Source organism: Chenopodium album, chromosome 12 (assembly GCF_948465745.1).
Source record: "Chenopodium album chromosome 12, dcCheAlbu1.1, whole genome shotgun sequence".
NCBI lineage: Eukaryota > Viridiplantae > Streptophyta > Magnoliopsida > Caryophyllales > Amaranthaceae > Chenopodium > Chenopodium album.
Window position 1 is genome coordinate 13,096,767 of NC_137845.1, and position 19,854 is coordinate 13,116,620.

At 32.4% G+C, this 19,854-nt stretch overlaps 2 protein-coding genes across 2 annotated transcripts; one reads left to right on the forward strand and one right to left on the reverse strand.

Annotated features, from left to right (window-relative positions):
* Window positions 1-3,383: 3,383 nt before the first annotated feature.
* LOC145572042 (protein DETOXIFICATION 19-like) lies at window positions 3,384-7,119 on the reverse strand. The gene is made up of 7 exons (XM_081631061.1): window positions 6,627-7,119; window positions 5,062-5,606; window positions 4,854-4,940; window positions 4,704-4,760; window positions 4,350-4,588; window positions 4,096-4,214; window positions 3,384-3,772 (listed from the first exon to the last, which is right to left on the reverse strand). Exons 1-7 carry the CDS (start codon window positions 6,894-6,896, stop codon window positions 3,644-3,646), a joined length of 1,446 nt encoding a protein of 481 aa, XP_081487187.1. The 5' UTR covers window positions 6,897-7,119; the 3' UTR covers window positions 3,384-3,643.
* An 831-nt stretch (window positions 7,120-7,950) lies between these two features.
* On the forward strand, window positions 7,951-8,799 carry LOC145570899 (uncharacterized). The gene has a single exon (XM_081630022.1). The coding sequence runs from the start codon at window positions 7,951-7,953 to the stop codon at window positions 8,797-8,799; it is 849 nt and encodes a 282-aa protein (XP_081486148.1).
* Window positions 8,800-19,854: the final 11,055 nt, after the last annotated feature.

Genomic DNA, 19,854 nt, shown 5'->3' on the forward strand with positions numbered 1-19,854 from the left:
TTCTTCGTTCTCCATCAATCTTCCCATTTGTCATGCCAAAAGAAAACCTGGATAACGCAAGAGTAAGACATTAAAAACGGGGTTTCTTTTAATATATAATACTCCCTCTACACGTATTAAATAGTTGCATGTGTACAATTTTGGACGATTTCTAAATAATTGTTTTATTATCTGCTGGCCTTAAGAAAATTTTCATTCAATCTAAACTAACTCTAATGATTATAGTTAGGGAGTTGTTTGCAATATTAAAAAGTCCCTAATTATGAAAGTGACCATTAGATCGATCAATCAATCAAAGCCTTAATCCCATAAGTGGGGTTGGCTAACATGAACCAAATTTAATTTGATTATTCCGTGTAGTCATCGAGATAAATCTTCCTCCTTTATCCCTTACGATCCAATGCTTCATCCTCATGCAAATCCATATACTTCATATCCTTCCTAACCCCCCTTCCAACCAAGTCATTTTAAAGTGACTATTAGAACTAAAAATAAAAGTAGGTTGCTCAAACTAATTTACTTGAGAAAAACAAAGTTTCCAAAATATAGGAGATTGATATAATAATATCCAATCTGAATTTTTTAATTCAATTTGGATTGGATTTTGGATTTTAATTATCCGACATATGAACACTCTAAGACAGTACAGATGAAGATGTTTTTTGGTTAATATAAGTAGTGGTGGTTTTGTGACAATATTATTATTACACAATATAGCTCTATCAATTGTGTGGTGAAGCCAAAAAAAAAAAAAAAAAAAAAAAATCAAATTTAGAAGATTAATTAGATTAATACTTCCTCTATTTTTATTAGTTGACACATTTTATTTAGTAACATTTGCAAGCACATATTTTTAAATGTAACTATCTTTAGTTATATATTAGAAAAAATTATGAAATTTTGATATTTGGAAAATAGACATTGAGATCAGATAAATCTAACAAGATTTCATATGATTATGTATTTATCTAATACTAAAACGAAGTCAAAATAGACTATGTGAATAGTACACAAAAACGTGTCAACTTAAAAAATAATGGAGGTAGTATATGGTATTTTAATTTTTAAGATCATTAATTAACAAGCATGTGAAAGGAAGTGGTAGTATATGAAGCCGGCCATACAATCATTCAGTCTCTCAAACTTGTTTTTCACTTTTGCTGATGCCAAACTTACCAAGGTGAAAAGCTTATAGAGACCTCATTTAAGTTTTGGTTTTTTATTGAAAGCTTCTAACATGCCTTGCCATCCTTTTACAGTTTTACTCCTTTAATAATGTTCTTTGCTGCATTAACAATTATTGAATATTGCCTCACGATGCTGACGTTTCTTTATTTTGCTTGTCTTAGTCCATTATATTATTCCGTCATGTGACACACATTTACTTTAGTCTTGCCAAGAAAAGGGAAAGAAAAAAAAAAAAAAAAAAAAGGAAAAATCATTGGACTTTAATTGCATGATCAACAAAAATAAAATTATACATGTACTTGTCATATACTTCATAGTTTCTACATTCTCCTAATATTGCAACATAGGAGTGAACACTGATTTTAAGAAGAGGGGAAAGATAGAAAGGAATATGATAAGGGAAAAAAATGAAAAAAAAAATAAAAAATAAAAAAAATTTGATGTACTTTTTAGTTTTATTGCATGTACCATATGTGTGGTTCTTACTGTAAGAATAGTTCGCACCAGGGCTGTACACAGTTTGGTCTGAATCGTAACCAAATCAAACCAAATCGTATTTTAGCGGTTTGATTTGGTTTACGGTTTATAAAAATTAAATACGGTTTTATTTCAAATTTTTTGTAAATACAGTTTACGGTTTGGTTTGTTTTTCAAAATTTATAAACCAAACCGTAAACTAATAAACCGAATTTTAATATTTATATAACTTTTAAATAAATAAAAATAATTTAATTATTACATATTAAAAAAATTAAAAGAAATAATAATTGTAATTTTTATTGTAAATTTGAAATACAATTTAATCATTTGGGCTAATTATTTAAACTTTATTATAAGTTAATGTGGTATTATTTAGCATTTTTAAGAAAAAATGTCATCTCAACATAAACCACACCAAACCGTTCGGTTTGGTCTGATTTCAATACTATTATATTTTGGTTTGGTTTGAAAAATTGACTAAATCGTATTTTGCAGTTTGGTTTGGTTTGGACTCAAACCGCACCAAACTAGACCATGTTCACCCCCCTATTTCGCACCATAAACACGGTTTTCACATGAACCTAAATCATATGTGCAAATAAGGAATTATTTCAATATTTGTGAAACTTTCAATAAGGTAATTTTGCAATATTTGTCAAGCGAAATAAATATAAATTTTACTTTATTAAATTATGATTGGATGAAATTAATGAAAGGGAAAAGTAATAGAACTTTTTTTTTTCTTTGTCTCTTTTGTGTGAAAATAATATAGTAGAGGAGGGTGTACCATGTGCATGGTACACCCGGAAGTACATTACATATAAATAAAAAAAAAAAGCATTGGGACAAATTTAATGTTCTTCTATTTTTATGCAATGTTCTTTTATTTTTATGTAATGTTCTTTATTTTATATGTAATTTTTTTTCAAAAAACATGATGTAATCCATGTTCGATTGTAATGTATAATAAATTGTTATAACTTCGATTTTATTTAATGCTCTTTTATTTATATTTAATGTTTTTATTTTAAATGTATTGTTTTTTTTTCAGAAAATATGATGTACTCTATGTTCGTTTATAATGTATAATAAATTATTATAACTATAATTTTTATTTAATGTTCTTTTATTAAATGTAATGTTCTTTATTCTATATGTAATGTTTTTTTTTCTTTTTTTTTTCAGAAAACATGATGTACACTATGTTCGTTTGTAATGTATAATAAATTATTATAACTACGATTTTTATATATGTCCATTATTATATGAATTCAAAGAATATATTTATATGTAATGTTCTTTTATTATTATATTATTTTATTTATAGGTAATGTTTTTTTATTTATATGTAATTTTCTTTTAATTATAAGTTATTTTCTTTTATTTTAATAAATTATATATTATAACAACGATTTTTTTATATGCCCATTATTATATAAATTCAAAGAATATATTTATATGCAATGTTCTTTGATTTATGTAATGTTCTTTTATTTAAAAGTTATGTTCTTTTATTTATAGGCCGGATGTACCATGCGTATGGTACACCCGCTTGTACGAATCACAAACTGCTTTTGTGTGTGTGCGAGTGAGTGAGAGAGATACATAGAGTGACATTTGTAGCATGAAACAATCTTTGAATACCAGCTAAAAAGAGGGGGGGGGGGGGGGGGTGGATAGAGCAAACAAATCAGGTCATAGGGAGCATGAAACTATTTCTTCATTATTTTTTCCACCAAAGAAAAATGCAAAAGACAAATCATAAATCAAATTCAACATGCTAAGTTAGTGATGTAAGATATCCCGTTAAGCAAAAGCAATGTCCAGAAAAATCAATCATTAGAAAAATATGTATGCGTGCGTTAACTATTACTCCGTAGTATGCATGCTACATATTAGCCATTGTTGAGAGCTAAAAACTAAGTTCACATCTTCTACTTGATGCATCGGGTTTGATTCCATTAAGTTACACCGATCAAGGTACTAATGTTGAATCTTCGACGTTAGGAGAAAGCTTGATTGTTGTCCATTTCCGAAGTCGAGTAATAAGGAAAAGTGAACCATTTTGAGCTGTCAGCCCACATACCAAGCCTACCCAAAGGCCCTAAAAAAAAAATTGTTCAGTTTACAATGATTCTAGAAATATATTTCACACCTCATAATAATCAATCACAAATCAAAAAATTCATTCTATAATAATGATTCATATTTTTATTTTATGTAATTTTTTTATATATATTGTACAAGTATCGTAATATGTTGTTGATGCATCAATCACAAATCAAAAAGTTCATTCTATATAATTAGCTAGTTATCCATTCACTTATATAAACGAATGTATACACAGATATGTCCTTGTTCAAGCCCTTTATTAGCTAATAGAGAGTTCAAATAATTAGTGCACAAAGAGAGAATTGAATACATTACCTTGACATACAAATCAAACTTGAAGGCAAGTAAGCATGCGATGGGCATGCCAATGAAGTAGAATGTACCCAAATTTATGTACACCACCAAATGTTGCCAACCACATCCCCTACACACCGCTATTCATCGTCGAAATCACAATGCAATATCAAAAACGAACCATTAATTCATAATTAACGAGGAAATGTAATTTTTTTTGTAAGCAAATTATATGTGAGTTTTGAGGAAAACTATGTAGATGATTTAGTACATACCTGATAGTATGCCTTGAATTGAGTCAAGAAATATCGTAATGCAAACAAAAGGTGTCATAGAAGCGAATGAATGCATTAAATCAGTGTTGTCACTGAAGAAACCCGCCCACACATCGTGTCCAAAACCAAGAGCAAGAAGAATTATAGCAGTCAACAGGACTGATAGCTTCAGTGTTACACCCATTGCGTGTTTCGCTTCATTCGGCCTCCCTGCTCCGAGCTCATTCGATACCCTCGTGCTACCACAAATAAAGAATCAAAGACTATGTTAACACGTACTTACAATTACTATGAACTTTAAGGTACTATAATATATACGAAGTACTTTGTAACGTTGATTTAGGGAGTAAGTACCTTGCTGCTGCACTTAAGCCATAAGTAAAATTGAACGCAATTGCTTCTGTATTAACACTGGTAAGACCGTATAAAATAAATTTCTGTTGATCAATTATTGTAATAAACATATAATCGAGTAAAAGGGTGTACTAATGTGATTATTTTTACCACATTGCGATTAGAGAATTTGTTATTTCCGAGTTTGGAAAAAGGCCAGCCAACAACACCAAGATCTCGAATGCCCAATACTCTAAACTGATGAAAAATCGCGCATATAATTGATCAATTGTATGTTAGACATGAAAAAATGGTTAAGAACAATAACAAATAGATGACAAATTAAATTAAGCAATAATGGTACGTATGTACGACGTACCAAACCATAGCAGCAGAGGGTAACGCTAACTTCAAGTTGCCAACAACATAATAAATCGAGTCCTTAGAAAACCCGGTCCATGTATGCTCGCAATCTTTACTATAATTGACATAAAGAAGCAGCATAATAACGGAAATCCAAAATGTGATGGAAGTAGCCAACGCCGCGCCACCAAGGCCAAGGGTGGTGTAATAGACCAACAAATAGTTGATAACAAAGTGCATAAGCAAAGGTACAACGGAACAAACAACAGTAGGCCAAACTATAGATTGTGTTTGAAGGTATCTCAAGATGTTTTGAATTATGCCGAATGCGAAAATTCCTGGTATTTGAAATCTAAGGAAAATAGCTGCTTGTTTTGTGATTTCAGGGTTTTGTTGTAAGGAATTTAGAATTGGTTCAGTAAACCACCATATTATTGATATGATTATGGCGAAAAAGAATGTTATTACGCATGATGCTTGGAGATAAATTCCCATCATTTTGTATAGTTTTGCACCATAACCTTGTCCACAAAGTGTCTCAAGTGCACCACTTAGGCCAAGCTACAATAATTCATAAAATGGTCGCAATTAATAATTAATTAACATTTTAACCAAAGAAAATTAAGCAAATTTATATATTGATCACGGATTTTCTACAAATAATTAAATAAACATTAATTTATCGAGGGTTACTAGAACAGTCATCATACTCTCAGTTTAGGAAAAACAAGTTTAGGCTAAATTTTAATAAAGTAGATGCATATAATTAAGTCTCAATTGAAATACCTCATATAGATATTTATAAGCATTTTATAGATAAACTCGTAAAAACAAATAATTATACGAAGTATAAATAAGTGGGGGTAGGTATAATTCTAAAGGCATAAAATAGACAAGCTAGAACGAAACAAACAAATTTAAGATAAAGAAAAATCATAGGATGTTCCCGCCTACATAATTACAAATTGCACATGCACATATAATAAAAATTAAATGTTATACAATGTGATAATAATAACATGATAATAATTTAGATGTTCTTAATTTCTAGTTGATTTTTTTAGGAAGCCAAACATTCTTCCTGAATATCCAAACTCAATTACTTCAGCTGAAATATAATCTTAAGCCAATTCTAACTAATTAGAACTTTTTTACTATTATGTAAACGATGTTAAAAAAAAATTAAAAATTAAAAATTAAAAATAAAATAAAAAATAAAAATAAAGGGATTGCTCCAAAGAGTTAAAAACTTAAAATTAATGTTGTCGTCCTAAACTCCTAAAGGTCCAAAATTGAAAATGTACCTGATTAATTTCTCAAATCTACGAATAAAAGCACCAAAGTCGATCAATTAACATCATTAAATTTTAATTTATATCCCCTAATTTTTCCAATGCACATTTTTTTGCTACTACCTATGATTTTGAGAATTAAACCTTCAAGGATCTGCCTGATAATAAGATACAATTACGCAATAATGTTACATACTAAGTATATGTCAAGTTTAGCTTTTTTATAATTAATACTTCGTAACAACTAGAAAGAAAAAGAAAAAAAATAAGGGAAGAGTAGAATACGAACCATGAAAGCGAAACCTGTAACATAAGCCCAAGAATTAGCAAGAGTAGCACCAGCAAGTTGAAGCTGACCAAGATGACCCGCGAACATAACCGAAACCAATGGAATGAGATAGTAACACACATTTGTTAGCACCAATGGCAACGAATACAATATTTGTTCCTTTCCTTCTTTGCAATCCATCATCTTCTCCAACCATTTCTTCTTGCCTCCTCTTTCCATCTCCAGCAATGGCGCCGCGCTATTATTGCCATTGCTGCTGCTCTTCCTCATGTACACAAATAGCTTAGGGTTCTGTTATTACTGTTTTAGTTTTGGCTTTGTGAAGTAGTGAAAGATGCTTATTTTTCTTATGTGCATCAGTATGGTTAATAATTGCCTAAAGTTCTTTATTTTTTTTTTTTTTTTTTTAATAGGTTGATAATAGGTGAATAAAGTATATATGATAAAGTGTTCCACTCGTAAGTCATACAATGACTATTGCATTATTGCATACAATCACTATATATACAAGTGTTTGTTACAAGTAGATATAATAAAATTAATTAGTAGCAACTGAAGTAGCTAGCCTATTACTAGGGTTAGTTATAAGTCATCGTCTCTGGTTTTATTATTCAAAGTGGATTTGTTGGTTATACTGACCTACTTGACAGCTAGGCATTAGTATTTCTGTTGTAACAGAATTCAGTTATTGGGAATGCTGAGTCAGCTCCCACTTTGTATTATTACAAGTTAGTAGGTAGTTGAGTTATAAATAGCCCCACCTGTAATAATATCAATTATTCAGAAATAAACACATTTTTTCCTTTTTCTTCATTTTACTCTTCACATATTTTCTCTCTCTTTTGCTGCCATTAACATGGTATCAGAGCTTCTTTCAGCTCGTTTTCCTGCAAATTTTTGTTGATGATCTTGCGTTTGTTGATCCTGCGTTATTCTTCCGCGACTTTCTGGTCTTCTTGCTGATAATCTGAGGTTCTTTTTCTGATTTTTGCTGAGTTTTTCGACTTCGAGGGTATGATTTTGTTCGCTAATTGTTTTGTCGCAATTTGTTGTTGTTGAGTTGCGATTTGTGTTCTGATTGTGATTGTTGTTGTGATTTGCTGAGTTTTGATGAGTTTTGTGCTCGATTTCTGGCATTGATCTTTGATTGTTGATTTGCTGGATTTTTCAATTGATATTCCGATTGATTGTTGAGGTTTTTTTTTTGATTGAGGTAGAGGTTGTTGATCTTCTTGAGGATTTGTTGTTCTCGTCTTCTGGTGAGGTCATTTGTTGTTGAGATTGTTGATTTGTTTCTGTGATACTTTGATTGTTGAAATTAATCATGCCTGAAAACACAAATCCTAATGTTGATTCCACCGCAATTCCTGGAAGTGTTTATTATATTCATCCATCGGATGCTTCAAACAAATCTCTGGTTTCTGATGTTTTCGATGGTAAAGGATTTGGAGATTGGAAGAGGTCGATTCTTTTGAGTCTGTCTTCTAGGAATAAGCTAGGTTTTATTGATGGAAGTGTTAGTCAACCTGCTTCTACTGATCCAGATTTCAAAGCATGGTGTAGGTGTAATGATTTAGTTCTTGGTTGGTTGTTGTATGCCTTGGAGAAAAGTATTGCTAAAAGTGTTTGGTATTGCAAGACTGCTAAAGATCTTTGGGAGGATCTTGAGGATCGCTTTGGTCATTCCTCTGCTACTCAGCAATACAGTTTGGTCCAGCAGTTATCTGACTTGCATCAAGGTCCTAATGAATCTATCTCAGTGTTTTTTACTAAGATTAAATCTCTGTGGGACGAAATGGATAGTAATGAGCCATTACCAATTTGTTCTTGTGCTAATTGTACATGTTTGATTACTAAGAAGATGCTTAAGATTCAACAAGATCAGAGACTTATGATGTTCTTGATGAAATTAAATGAAAAGTATGCTATGGTCAGGACTAACATACTAATGATGCAACCATTACCTACTATAAGCATTGCTTATAGGCTGTGTATGCAAGAGGAGAAACACAAGGAAATGAGTGTAGGGTCTACTGTTCTTGAGCCTATGGCTTTTGCTGCTGGTAGGAAGTATAATGATAGGCCTCCTGATAGGTCATATAGACAGAATTCTGGTGGAAATTATGCTATGAACAGACCTCAGAACACTATGACTGCTGGTACCAAGAGATAATGGTTCTGTGATCATTGTAAAATGTATGGTCATGGAATTGATAGGTGCTTTAAGTTGAAAGGCTATCCTCCTGGTTGGAATGTCTGGAGCAATAATAACAATAATTACAACAACAATCAAAATCCCAACAAGAGAGCTGCTCATCTTGCTCAAACTGGAGATACTGAATCTGATCATTCTCAGCAAAATATTTCTTCCAGTGATGAAGTCTTGACTCCTCAGATGGCTATGGAACAATGTACCAAGATCATGAATATGCTTGCTAAACAGCAACAGATGCAAGATAACTCAGAAAAAGGAGAATACACTAAAGATGGTGGCAATGCATTTTTTGCAGGTATTCTGCCTTATGTCTTTACTTCCAGCTTTATGGGTTATAGACAGTGGTGCAACTGACCATATCTGTCATAGCTTAGATGTTTTTGATACCTATAGAGAGGTGTCTGATCTAGACAACACAATAACTATCCCTGATGGGAGTACTGTTGCTGTTACACATGTTGGAGATGTTAGATTGTCTGATAAAATTGTCTTGAAGAATGTTCTTTATGTTCCTGATTTTCAGTTTAATCTGATATCAGTTCATAAACTTTGTGAAGACTTGAATTGTTCTGTGTCTTTCTCTCATGACTCTTGTGTCATTCAGGGACTTCACATGACCCAACAACTGCATCTTGGTGATCTAAGACATGGTTTATATTGCTTAGAGGTCACAAAGCAAAAGGAAGCTTCTAGTTCAGGTTCTTTAAATAATAATAAGCAAGTTGTTTCTGTGTCATGTACTGCTACTGCAGTTTTATCTAAGTTTGATGAGGCCAAATTATGGCATTTGAGATTAGGCCATATTCCTATTGATAAGTTGAAGATTATTAGGAATAATGTTGATGTAAAATCACTTGACAATTGTATTTGTCAAGTGTGTCCTGCTGCCAGGCAGCCTAGGTTACCATTTCCTGTCAGTCACTCTGAGTCTTTGTTTCCCTTTCAGCTTGTGCATCTAGATATATGGGGACCTTTGTCTACTCCTAATCATAATGGTTGTAAAATGTTTCTTACAATAGTGGATGATTTTACAAGAACCACTTGGATTCATTTACTGAAGTTTATGTCAGATGCTGTCAGTGTCATACAAAACTTTGTTGCTTATGTTGAGACACAATTCAAAACTTCTGTCATGACTGTTAGGAGTGATAATGCAAAAGAATTAACAGAGGGTGACATGTTACAATTCTATAATTCTAAGGGCATTATTGTTCAAAAGAGTTGTGTGGATACACCACAGCAAAATGGGGTGGTGGAAAGGAAGCATAAGCATATTTTAGAGGTGGCTAGGAGTTTGTATTTCCAATCTCATATTCCTGCTCATTATTGGGGAGAGTGTGTCTTGTGTGCTGTTCATATCATCAATAGAACACCTCTAAAAGTTCTAGGTTTTGTTTCTCCCTATGAAAAGTTATTTGGGTATCCTCCTGTTGTTGATGACTTGAGAGTTTTTGGTTGCTTATGTTTTGTTTCTACTTTGAAACAACATAGAAGTAAATTTGATCCTAGGGCAGAACCTTCTGTCTTTATTGGATATTCACCAAATCAGAAGGGTTACAAAGTTCTAAATTTGAAAACTCACAAAATTTCAGTGACTAGAGATGTTGTTTTTCATGAGAAAGTCTTTCTTTTCCATCATTCCTCTCCTTCTGATCCTGATTCTTACTCATCACCTCCTTTCTCAATTTTTTGTCCCTTTCTCTACTTCTCTGGATGATGTAATTTTCCATGATTTTCCTGATATTTTCACACCATCAAACATTATTTTTTCCCATTCTATTTCATCTCCTACATCACCACCTTCTTCCCCTCCTCTTTCTATTTCTTCTCCTTCCTCTAGTCCTATTTCTTCTCAGTCTTCTGATTCTATTCAGCCTGGTATCTCTGAATCTATTTCTCATACACTTCCTGTTACCAGAGTGTCAGATAGACCTGTAAGAGTTCCTAAGAAGTTCTCAGATTTCTATCTTACTCTTCCAAATACAAAAGCTATTGCTCACAGGTCTGCTAATGTCAGCAAACATTGGTGCAATCTTGTTCACTTTGGAAATTTGCCTGCAAGACAGAGAGTTTTTATTGCCTCTTCTTCTGATTTTCATGAACCTACATCTTATAAAGAGGCTTCTCAGAATCCTCATTGGGTTGCTGCCATGGATAGAGAACTGCAGGCTCTGAAGTTGAATAATACTTGGGATCTGGTTCCACTTCCACCTGATAAAAAGCCTATTGGCTATAAGTGGGTTTACAAGATCAAAAGGAATGCTGATGGTTCAATAGAAAGGTACAAGGCACGTTTGGTTGCTAAGGGGTATTCTCAGAAATATGGCATAGATTACTCAGAAACTTTCTCTCCAGTGGTTAAAATGGAAACTATCAGATGTATTCTGGCTCTGGCAGCTTGTATGGGTTGGAATATCTCTCAGCTTGATGTCAATAACGCTTTTCTACATGGGGATTTAGATGAAGAAGTATATATGACAGCACCAGCAGGCTTACATAATCCTCAAAAGTTGGTTTGTAGACTAACGAAATCCCTTTATGGCTTGAAACAAGCTTCTAGGCAATGGTTTGCCAAGTTGACTACAGAGCTTCTTTCTCAAGGTTTTAAACAGAGTAAAAATGATTACTCTCTCTTCATAAAGAAAGGGCATGGTCATATCACTCTAGCTGCAGTGTATGTTGATGATATGATTTTAACTGGGACGGATGATGCTAGTATTCTTTCTCTCAAGCAGCATTTGGATTTGATGTTTGGGATCAAAGATCTTGGCAGGTTGAGCTATTTTCTTGGCCTAGAAGTTGGTTACACTCCTGCTGGTATCACTTTGTGCCAGCATAAGTTTACCAAAGAGCTTTTACAGTCTGCAGGACTTCCTGATTTAAAGCCTGTTGTCACTCCTCTGCCTTTGCATTTGAAGTTGACTGCTACAGAAGGTACTTTGTTTAGGGATCCTGAGCTTTACAGATCCTTGGTAGGGAAGTTGAACTTTCTATCCCACACCAGACCTGATATATCCTATACTGTCCAAGTTCTCAGTCAATATATGCAGGCTCCCAGAGATCCTCATTTTCAAGCCTTGGTTCACACTCTTAGGTACATTGCTGGTACTGCTGGGCAAGGGATTTTGTTACAAGGCACTGATCACATTACACTTCAAGCTTATTCTGATAGAGATTGGGGTTCTTGCTTGGATTCTAGGCGATCTGTATCAGGTTATATTCTTATGTTAGGCAAATCTCCTATTAGCTGGAAGAGTAAAAAGCAAAGCACAGTTTCTAAGTCAAGCTCTGAAGCTGAATATAGGGCAATGGCATCTGCTTCTTCAGAGGTTGCTTGGATGGTTCGTCTCCTAGAAGAATTGGGAGTTTCAGGTCTCAAACCTGTCACACTGAGTTGTGATAATCAGAGTACTCTTCATTTGGCTAAGCATCCAGTTCTACATGCTAGAACTAAGCACATAGAAATAGACTGCCACTTTACTCGTGACAAGGTCCTTGAAGGTTTGTTGGAGCTCACCTATTTGCCTACTACAGAACAGTTGGCTGATATCTTGACTAAAATCTTACCATCTCATCAGTTCAACTATCTCCTTTCCAAGCTTGGAATGGTTTCTCCCCTTCCCAGCTTGCGGGGGGGTGTTGGTTATACTGACCCACATGACAACTAGGCATTAGTATTTCTGTTGTAACAGAATTCAGTTATTGGGAATGCTGAGTCAGCTCCCACTTTGTATTATTACAAGTTAGTAGGTAGTTGAGTTATAAATAGCCCCACCTGTAATAATATCAATTATTCAGAAATAAACACATTTTTTCCTTTTTCTTCATTTTACTCTTCACACATTTTCTCTCTCTTTTGCTGCCATTAACAGGATTATTTATAGATCCAGATTGTGTGTGGTGTCTAGAAAAATAGATTGAAACTTAAAGTGACAAGTTTAATCTCTTTAGTTTTTATTTTATAGTAATAAAACCGATCACAATTAATAGAACAAATAATTAAAAAAAAATCTCAAAAAATTTATTGCCCTTGTTCTCAAGATGAACGGTGATTAGAATCCTTGGCAGCGCACATTGTCAATATATTGGACTATTGGAGAGGTTCCATTTAGGGCAAAAAATAATAATAATAATAAAAAAATAAAAAAATAAAAAACCTTAGAGAGTTAAAGATATTTTATTTGCCCAAATTTGGAATATGGTTGAATGGGACAAAGAATTAGTATCCAAGAACTAAATCCGTATCTACTCTTCTTTTACTTTATGATTTTTTATACTACTTGCCGTTTCACACAACGTGGTCGTTATCATAGTGGAGAATATTTTGCTGAACATTTAGCTATTGTTACTAACTTTACTAACTTTATATTATAACAAATTGCAATGCTAATTCAATAATACTTTACGTAAATAAAGTTATACAATTTATTTTTTTTAAATAAAGTTTAAGGTCTATAAAATTTTTTTATTAAAAAAAAAATAAAAATTTTGATTAATATTTGTGCTATTATATATTAATACGAATATATGTAGTATGCATATATAAGGTTCTAAAATGAATTTTCTCTTTTAAATTGAAATAAAGTTCAAAAATAGTAAAGTGAAACAAAAAAAAAAAAAAAAATTTGATAATATTATATAAATCTTTGATAGTGGTATTGTTTTGATAATGGAAATAATATTGTTGTCAATTGGGAAAGAATATATTATGGGTTATAAATAGTTTTCTTGAAGTTTTTGGAAAAAGGAAAAATAAAGGGAAAATTTTTAACCAGTAAATGACATATGTCATTTCTGGTTTTGCTTTTAGTATAAAGTTATTGATGGTGAATGGATTATATTAACACTTTTTAAAAGAACATACATAATTTAAAGATGTATCATAGGAATAATCGATGTCATTATCATTGTCAGAACGTTAAAAAAATGATTTTGAAGCTTGCAAACTTTTAGTTTTATACTCCAACAAAATCATATACAAATAGTAGGGCAAATACAAGATTATGGACATTGGGTGGAAAGAGGTTTGAGGTATACTAGATGTTAGAAAATGCAATTACAGAAATGAAACTAATTACAATGAAAATACAAACTGAATAGGACGAGATTAATCTCTATCCTTAGGATAGTATTAGCCCCCCACTATGATGCTGATGGGAAAACCTATGCTAATTTATCCTCGGATTCTCCTAATTCTTAGAATGAAAATACAGCATAATTTTCACTCTCCATGGACATGCTTTTTGAGAAAAAACGTTGTGTAAGAAAGAATATGAAAAAATTGATTTTCCACTGCCAATTAATCGACTAATTTTCCACTGTCAATTAAGCGATTATATAAAAGATAAGTATGGCACCAAAATAACTGTCTCCTATATTATCCGAAAAATTAAAAAAAAATATTAATTAATTGACACGTTTTAGTCATAATTAATTAACTGCGCGAGTGCTAAGTGCTAGTCTATGATTAGTAAATATTTTGATAAAATACTACTAATCATCTACTACCAAGCCCATAATCAAGCCCACACAAAAAATCCCACAACTGATAACACACATAGCACACACTAGTTAATAAACAAGTCCAACCTTTCATATTCTTCCCATGTAGGACAATTCTCTCACATAAAACTCACAAATTAAAGACTACATACAACACTAGATCATCTTTGATATTTAATACTTATAAGCTAGCTAGTTAATTATATTCTATATTAACAAATTAAAGCTGGGGTACGTTTTATCCTCACATATCTAACGGGAAGTGAGCAAATTTTGTTAAAATATTACAGCTCCCCTTTGGTGATGACGTGGACTTATATGTCATCATCATTCCGTCAAGTAACGTCTGTAAATGATCTAAAGAGAAGCTAGACCCACCTTCTCCCTTTAACAACGAAGGAAAGGAGCCAAATTAAATAAAGATAAAGACATAGAACACTTTGACAATGGAGGAGCGAAGCCAAAAAGAGAAGACACACCTCTCTCTGACAGAAGCATTCTCTCAGCTCTCCTCTGCCTCATTAACTTCCACTGTCACGGCCATTAGTCTGACCCGCCCCTATACTCAAACAACATGGTAATAATCTCAAACACTGCCATATCTAATGGTGTTGACGCCAAAATAAACAAAAACCTTAAGAAATTAAGGGTATGATTAACCCCGGCCAAAATGATATAGGTGTTTCACTCGAGTTTCTCGGTCAAGGGTTACTCTAATTACTCGGTTAGGAATTACTTGAGGGGTTACTCAATTAGAGGTTGCTCAAGTTACTCGGTCAAGGATTACTCAGGTTACTCGGTTAGGTGTTATTTGAGGGGTTAATCGGTCATGGGTTACTCGATTTACTTGGTCAAGGGTTACTCGAGTTACTCGGTCAAGGGTTATTTAAAGATATACTAATATTGAGACGTCACTACTAATGGTTTGAAAATAGATTAATCTAATAAATTCTTACATGACTATATATTTCTCATGTATAATTCACAATTAATGGTCAATGAAAGGTATGTAAATAGTGAAATGTCCAATCGTTACGATATTTAAAGTACAAGTGCGGGAGAAATGTATTTTTATGTTTATCTTAACTAACTTTATTTACATTAAGTCTTGTATATATATTATGTACATTCTATCTTAGAATATATCGGCCCCTAAAAGAAAAGGTATGAAGATCCGTCACTGACTCTAACATTGATCGAGTAATCCCTGTAACACTGACCGATTAATCCCTATAACACTCACGAAATAATTAACCCCTGTAACATAGACTGAGTAACCCCTATAACACTAACAAGTAATCCCATGATGGATGAGTGGATGGCCACACGGTGTACGTGGCTAGCCATATATAAGAATTTATGAATAAAATTTATTTGTATTAATAATAGCACGGTGTTAACCTAAATTGTAATGAAATTCTCTGTGGTAACCCTTTATTTTTTATTGGACTTTTTGTGAGAAAGTATCTGATAAAACCTAAATTTTGTGAGAAACTACGTAATTAAAAAAAAAATTGTTGTAATAAACTACCTAATATCTGATTATGTATGTATGTGATGCTAGGGTGATTTACAAGCAAATTGCAATTGATTTGGACTTGATTTGAGCATGATTGAGTAAATAAGAGCCAAAAATTCAAAGGGGGTTGGTGGTCAGTTGGTCACCAATGGGGATAAGGGGGAAAGGAAGGGTCAACCGGAGGTAGAGGTAGGTCGCTGGAGGAGGGGGAATCTGGGCGGCGGGTCTGGTGGGTAAGGGGGTTGCTTCCAAGGGAGGGGGGGAAGGGAGGAAGAAGGGGAAGGGGTGGTTGGGTGGTGGTAGTGGTGGTGGTTTTTTTTTTATGTATAAATTAAATTTAATTATTAAGTAATAGGGTGGGTTAGAGGTTAATCAGAAGAAATAAGAGGAAATTAGAGTCTAATTAAGTTAATTAGAGGATAATTAAGGAAATGGATTTCCTCTTTGCAAAAAAAACTAAACGTGGTGGTTTTTTTAACCAAAAAGCTTTTAAAAGGTTTTTTTTCTCAAAATTGTACTTTTAAAAGGTTTTTTTTTGACAAATTTTCCTAAAATATAAATAAATTTTGTATTCAATACCACTAAATATCCAATGGTATTATTTGACCACCCATTGATACTACTCATTATTCATATATAGGATAAATGACATATTTACTTCTAAGAGATGTATTCTTTGCGGTTCACCGTTAGGCATTTGAAATGCCTCCTAAGTCCTAATGACTCATCCAAAGCTCCAAACCACTAGAAGATAATCAAGCCGCCTTTTTGGAGTTAATTAATGGTATGGTTAGTTGTAAGTTGTACGTCATAGTAGCCACAATATAAAGGAGCAAAGAGAGTACATAAATAGTTAAATACATTAAAGGGTTATCACATACTGTATTAAGAATGACATGATAGCTATTAGTCCTGTTATTTACAAATATCATAATTAGTCCTGTTATTTACAAATATCATAATTAGTCAATGAGAAAAGTCAACGATTCGATCCATCCATCCATGGAAAGATATGAGACATAACGGCAGAAGTCGGGTTACAATTTATACACTGCTCGGTCATTTTTTTTGGGTGTGCTAAAAGCAACCTAGGTTTACTTTATGCAATCCTTTTTTTCTTATTTTTTCAATCCTAATAGAAATATAAAGTTTATTTTTTCTCCACCTCTTTCAACTTGGTAAAATATATCAATAATTTTAAAATTTTCATCACAAGAGTACGGAATTCGATTTAAAATACTAATTAGGATTGCAATGGATGACAATTTTCACCTAGAAGATCTCATAATTGATGTAAATTTTTCGTTTTTTTGTTATTATTTTTTAGTATACTTCTTTCTAAACGAGTGAAACAAACTGGTCTATTTCGGCCAAATTGAACAAAACTAATGCCTATATTTCGCACATATTGAACATAATAGTATACACTATTTCATACACATTGAACAACATAGTATATTCTATTTTGTACATATTGAACGAATAGTATACTCTATTTCGTATATATTGAACAAAATAATATACTAAATTTCATAAATAATGAACAAAGCTTGTTGTACGTGCACTAGTAGGAAGATAGCTACCTGATATGATTATGTATGCTAATAATCAAACTTACATAAATTAATGCACTATGGTGGAAACGATTATATTCTTTGTAAAAGAAGGCATATCCCTTCCAAGGACCCAAGACTTCAGAGCCAAAAGCAAGAATCAAGGTTATTTACTAGTGTGTGTGTGTATATATATATATATATATATATATAGAATCAAGTTGTATGGTTCTTCAAGTCTCATTAATTCAAGCAGTTGATTTACTAGTATATAGGTATACAGATTCATGCTAATAATCAAACTTTATAGGGTCCACGGGGGATTGCGGCCTCTCGACGTCAGCTGGAGGATTGTTGCGGGGCACTCTGCTCCATGACCAAGTGAGCAGCAGCAGGCCGCAATCAGGCTGCGACAACACTCACCTAGTCGCAGGCAGCTTGCGGTGTAGGTTGTAAGTGTAGGCTACATGACTTTGTTAGCAACCAATCAACTTCAATTTCATGATGTAAGTGTAGGCTACATGACTTTGTTAGCAAAAGGATCAAGAAGCATGGGATGCATTAAACAATTTCAGGGGATTCAAAACACCTAAAATTGGAAACTGAATGAAATAATATAACAATTTCGAATGACCCATATGAACTAACAACACTTGTTTCATATCTACTACAAGAAATAGTGAACAGATTACAACCACGTTATACAAAGCAGCTACTACTATTACATCACATTTATACGAATTAAATTACTCTGTTTTAGCCCAACCATACAAAACAGTCAAATCCACTTCATACCAGTTGCACAAAATAGTTGAAATTGCATTACCCAATTCATCTAATACTACCCAATTTCAATTCGATTTTTTCAATTGAATGAAAATTCGATCCCAACAAAGATTAAACACCCACAAATATAAAGAGTATACAAAAACCCCAAAATTCATCATCTTCAAGCGAAAAAAATCGAAATTAAACACTAAATTAATTTGTAAAATGGAGCAACAAAAATATGAGAGATTGCGAAGATTACTTACAACAACAACAAACAATTTAAAGGGAAGATCAAGCGACAAATTTTGTTTAAATAATAGTATCACAAGTTATTAAATTGATTTAATTGGGTATTGAATGAATTTTTTGATTGAAAATTTTGGGTTTTTTGGTTGAAAAAGAGGAGAACGAAAGAAATGAGAGTGAGTTTGAGAGTGAGGGTAAATTTGGGTTTTTAGGGGGTGTTGCTAAGTAGATGAAGGTTGTATTTAGAAACCATGTTTTTATTTTTTTATTTTTGAATTAGAATGCACCTGTACGTGTGATTCATCAAACACGCAAAGAAAAATAATATTGGAAGTTAGGAAAAATTAATACTACCTCTGTTTTTAATTATTTACAATAAAGAAATATTATATCTCTCATAATAAATTTATACCCTTTCATTACAAATAATAAGAAACAGAGGTACTAAATTATACGCATGATTTTGTTTCTTATGTCATTAACGACAATCTATACTATTATACTATATATTATTATTATTATATTAAAAGGTGGTCCTTTTAGGTGCCACATGACGCTTTCCTCAAAACGTTCCTAAAGAAGTTTAGGTGTCACGTGACGCTTTCCTCATTTAATCTGAATTTTACTCTCAAGTTTAAACTCCAATATTATAGCCACTAAGCTATTACCATATTACATGTCATTAAATAAAAATTAAATATTTTTATCGCCCGGGCCTAACACTAGTTTTATAATTATATATCTTCACAAATACGGAATAATAGTAATTTTTTGCCTTTTTTTTCTCACTTTTTAGTCTTCTTTTCCCACGAGCAAATGGAGACCTTTTATTTTTCTTCTCTCTTTTCCCTTTTCCCACTTTCTTATTTTTTGTATCTTCAATAGTTCAATCTCCCAAGTTATAATATCATTGATACAGTGTAATTAATGGACAGTTTTACAATGGCTACAATAATTTCATAGCCATTGTAACTTTTAAATATGGACTATTGATATGCAATATTAAATCATGGCCATTCGTTTATTTGACTATACAATTCTGTTAGGAATAAAATAAAATTTAAAAAAATACAGATCATCTTCCCTCATTTGCATCAAAATTTAGATCATCTTCCTTAGCGAGAAACTCTGTTTTTAAATGCAGTTTGTAGTATTACATAATTTCTGCTTTAGGACTATTTTATGCAGAGTTCGTCTTTCCTAGCCATCTAATATAATTCTTAATTCTATTAGAAAAGAGTTAGAATTAGTGACTAGTGTAAGTGAATGAAAGATCATACAATACCTTCTTTGATATTCTTCCATCTTTAATTTGTGTTAGTTTATGATTTTGTCTTTATATACTTCAGGAAGATGATGGTTCATTTACTAATTTTGATGGGAAAATAGTAGATCTTAGAATTCCTATGTTAATTATTAATA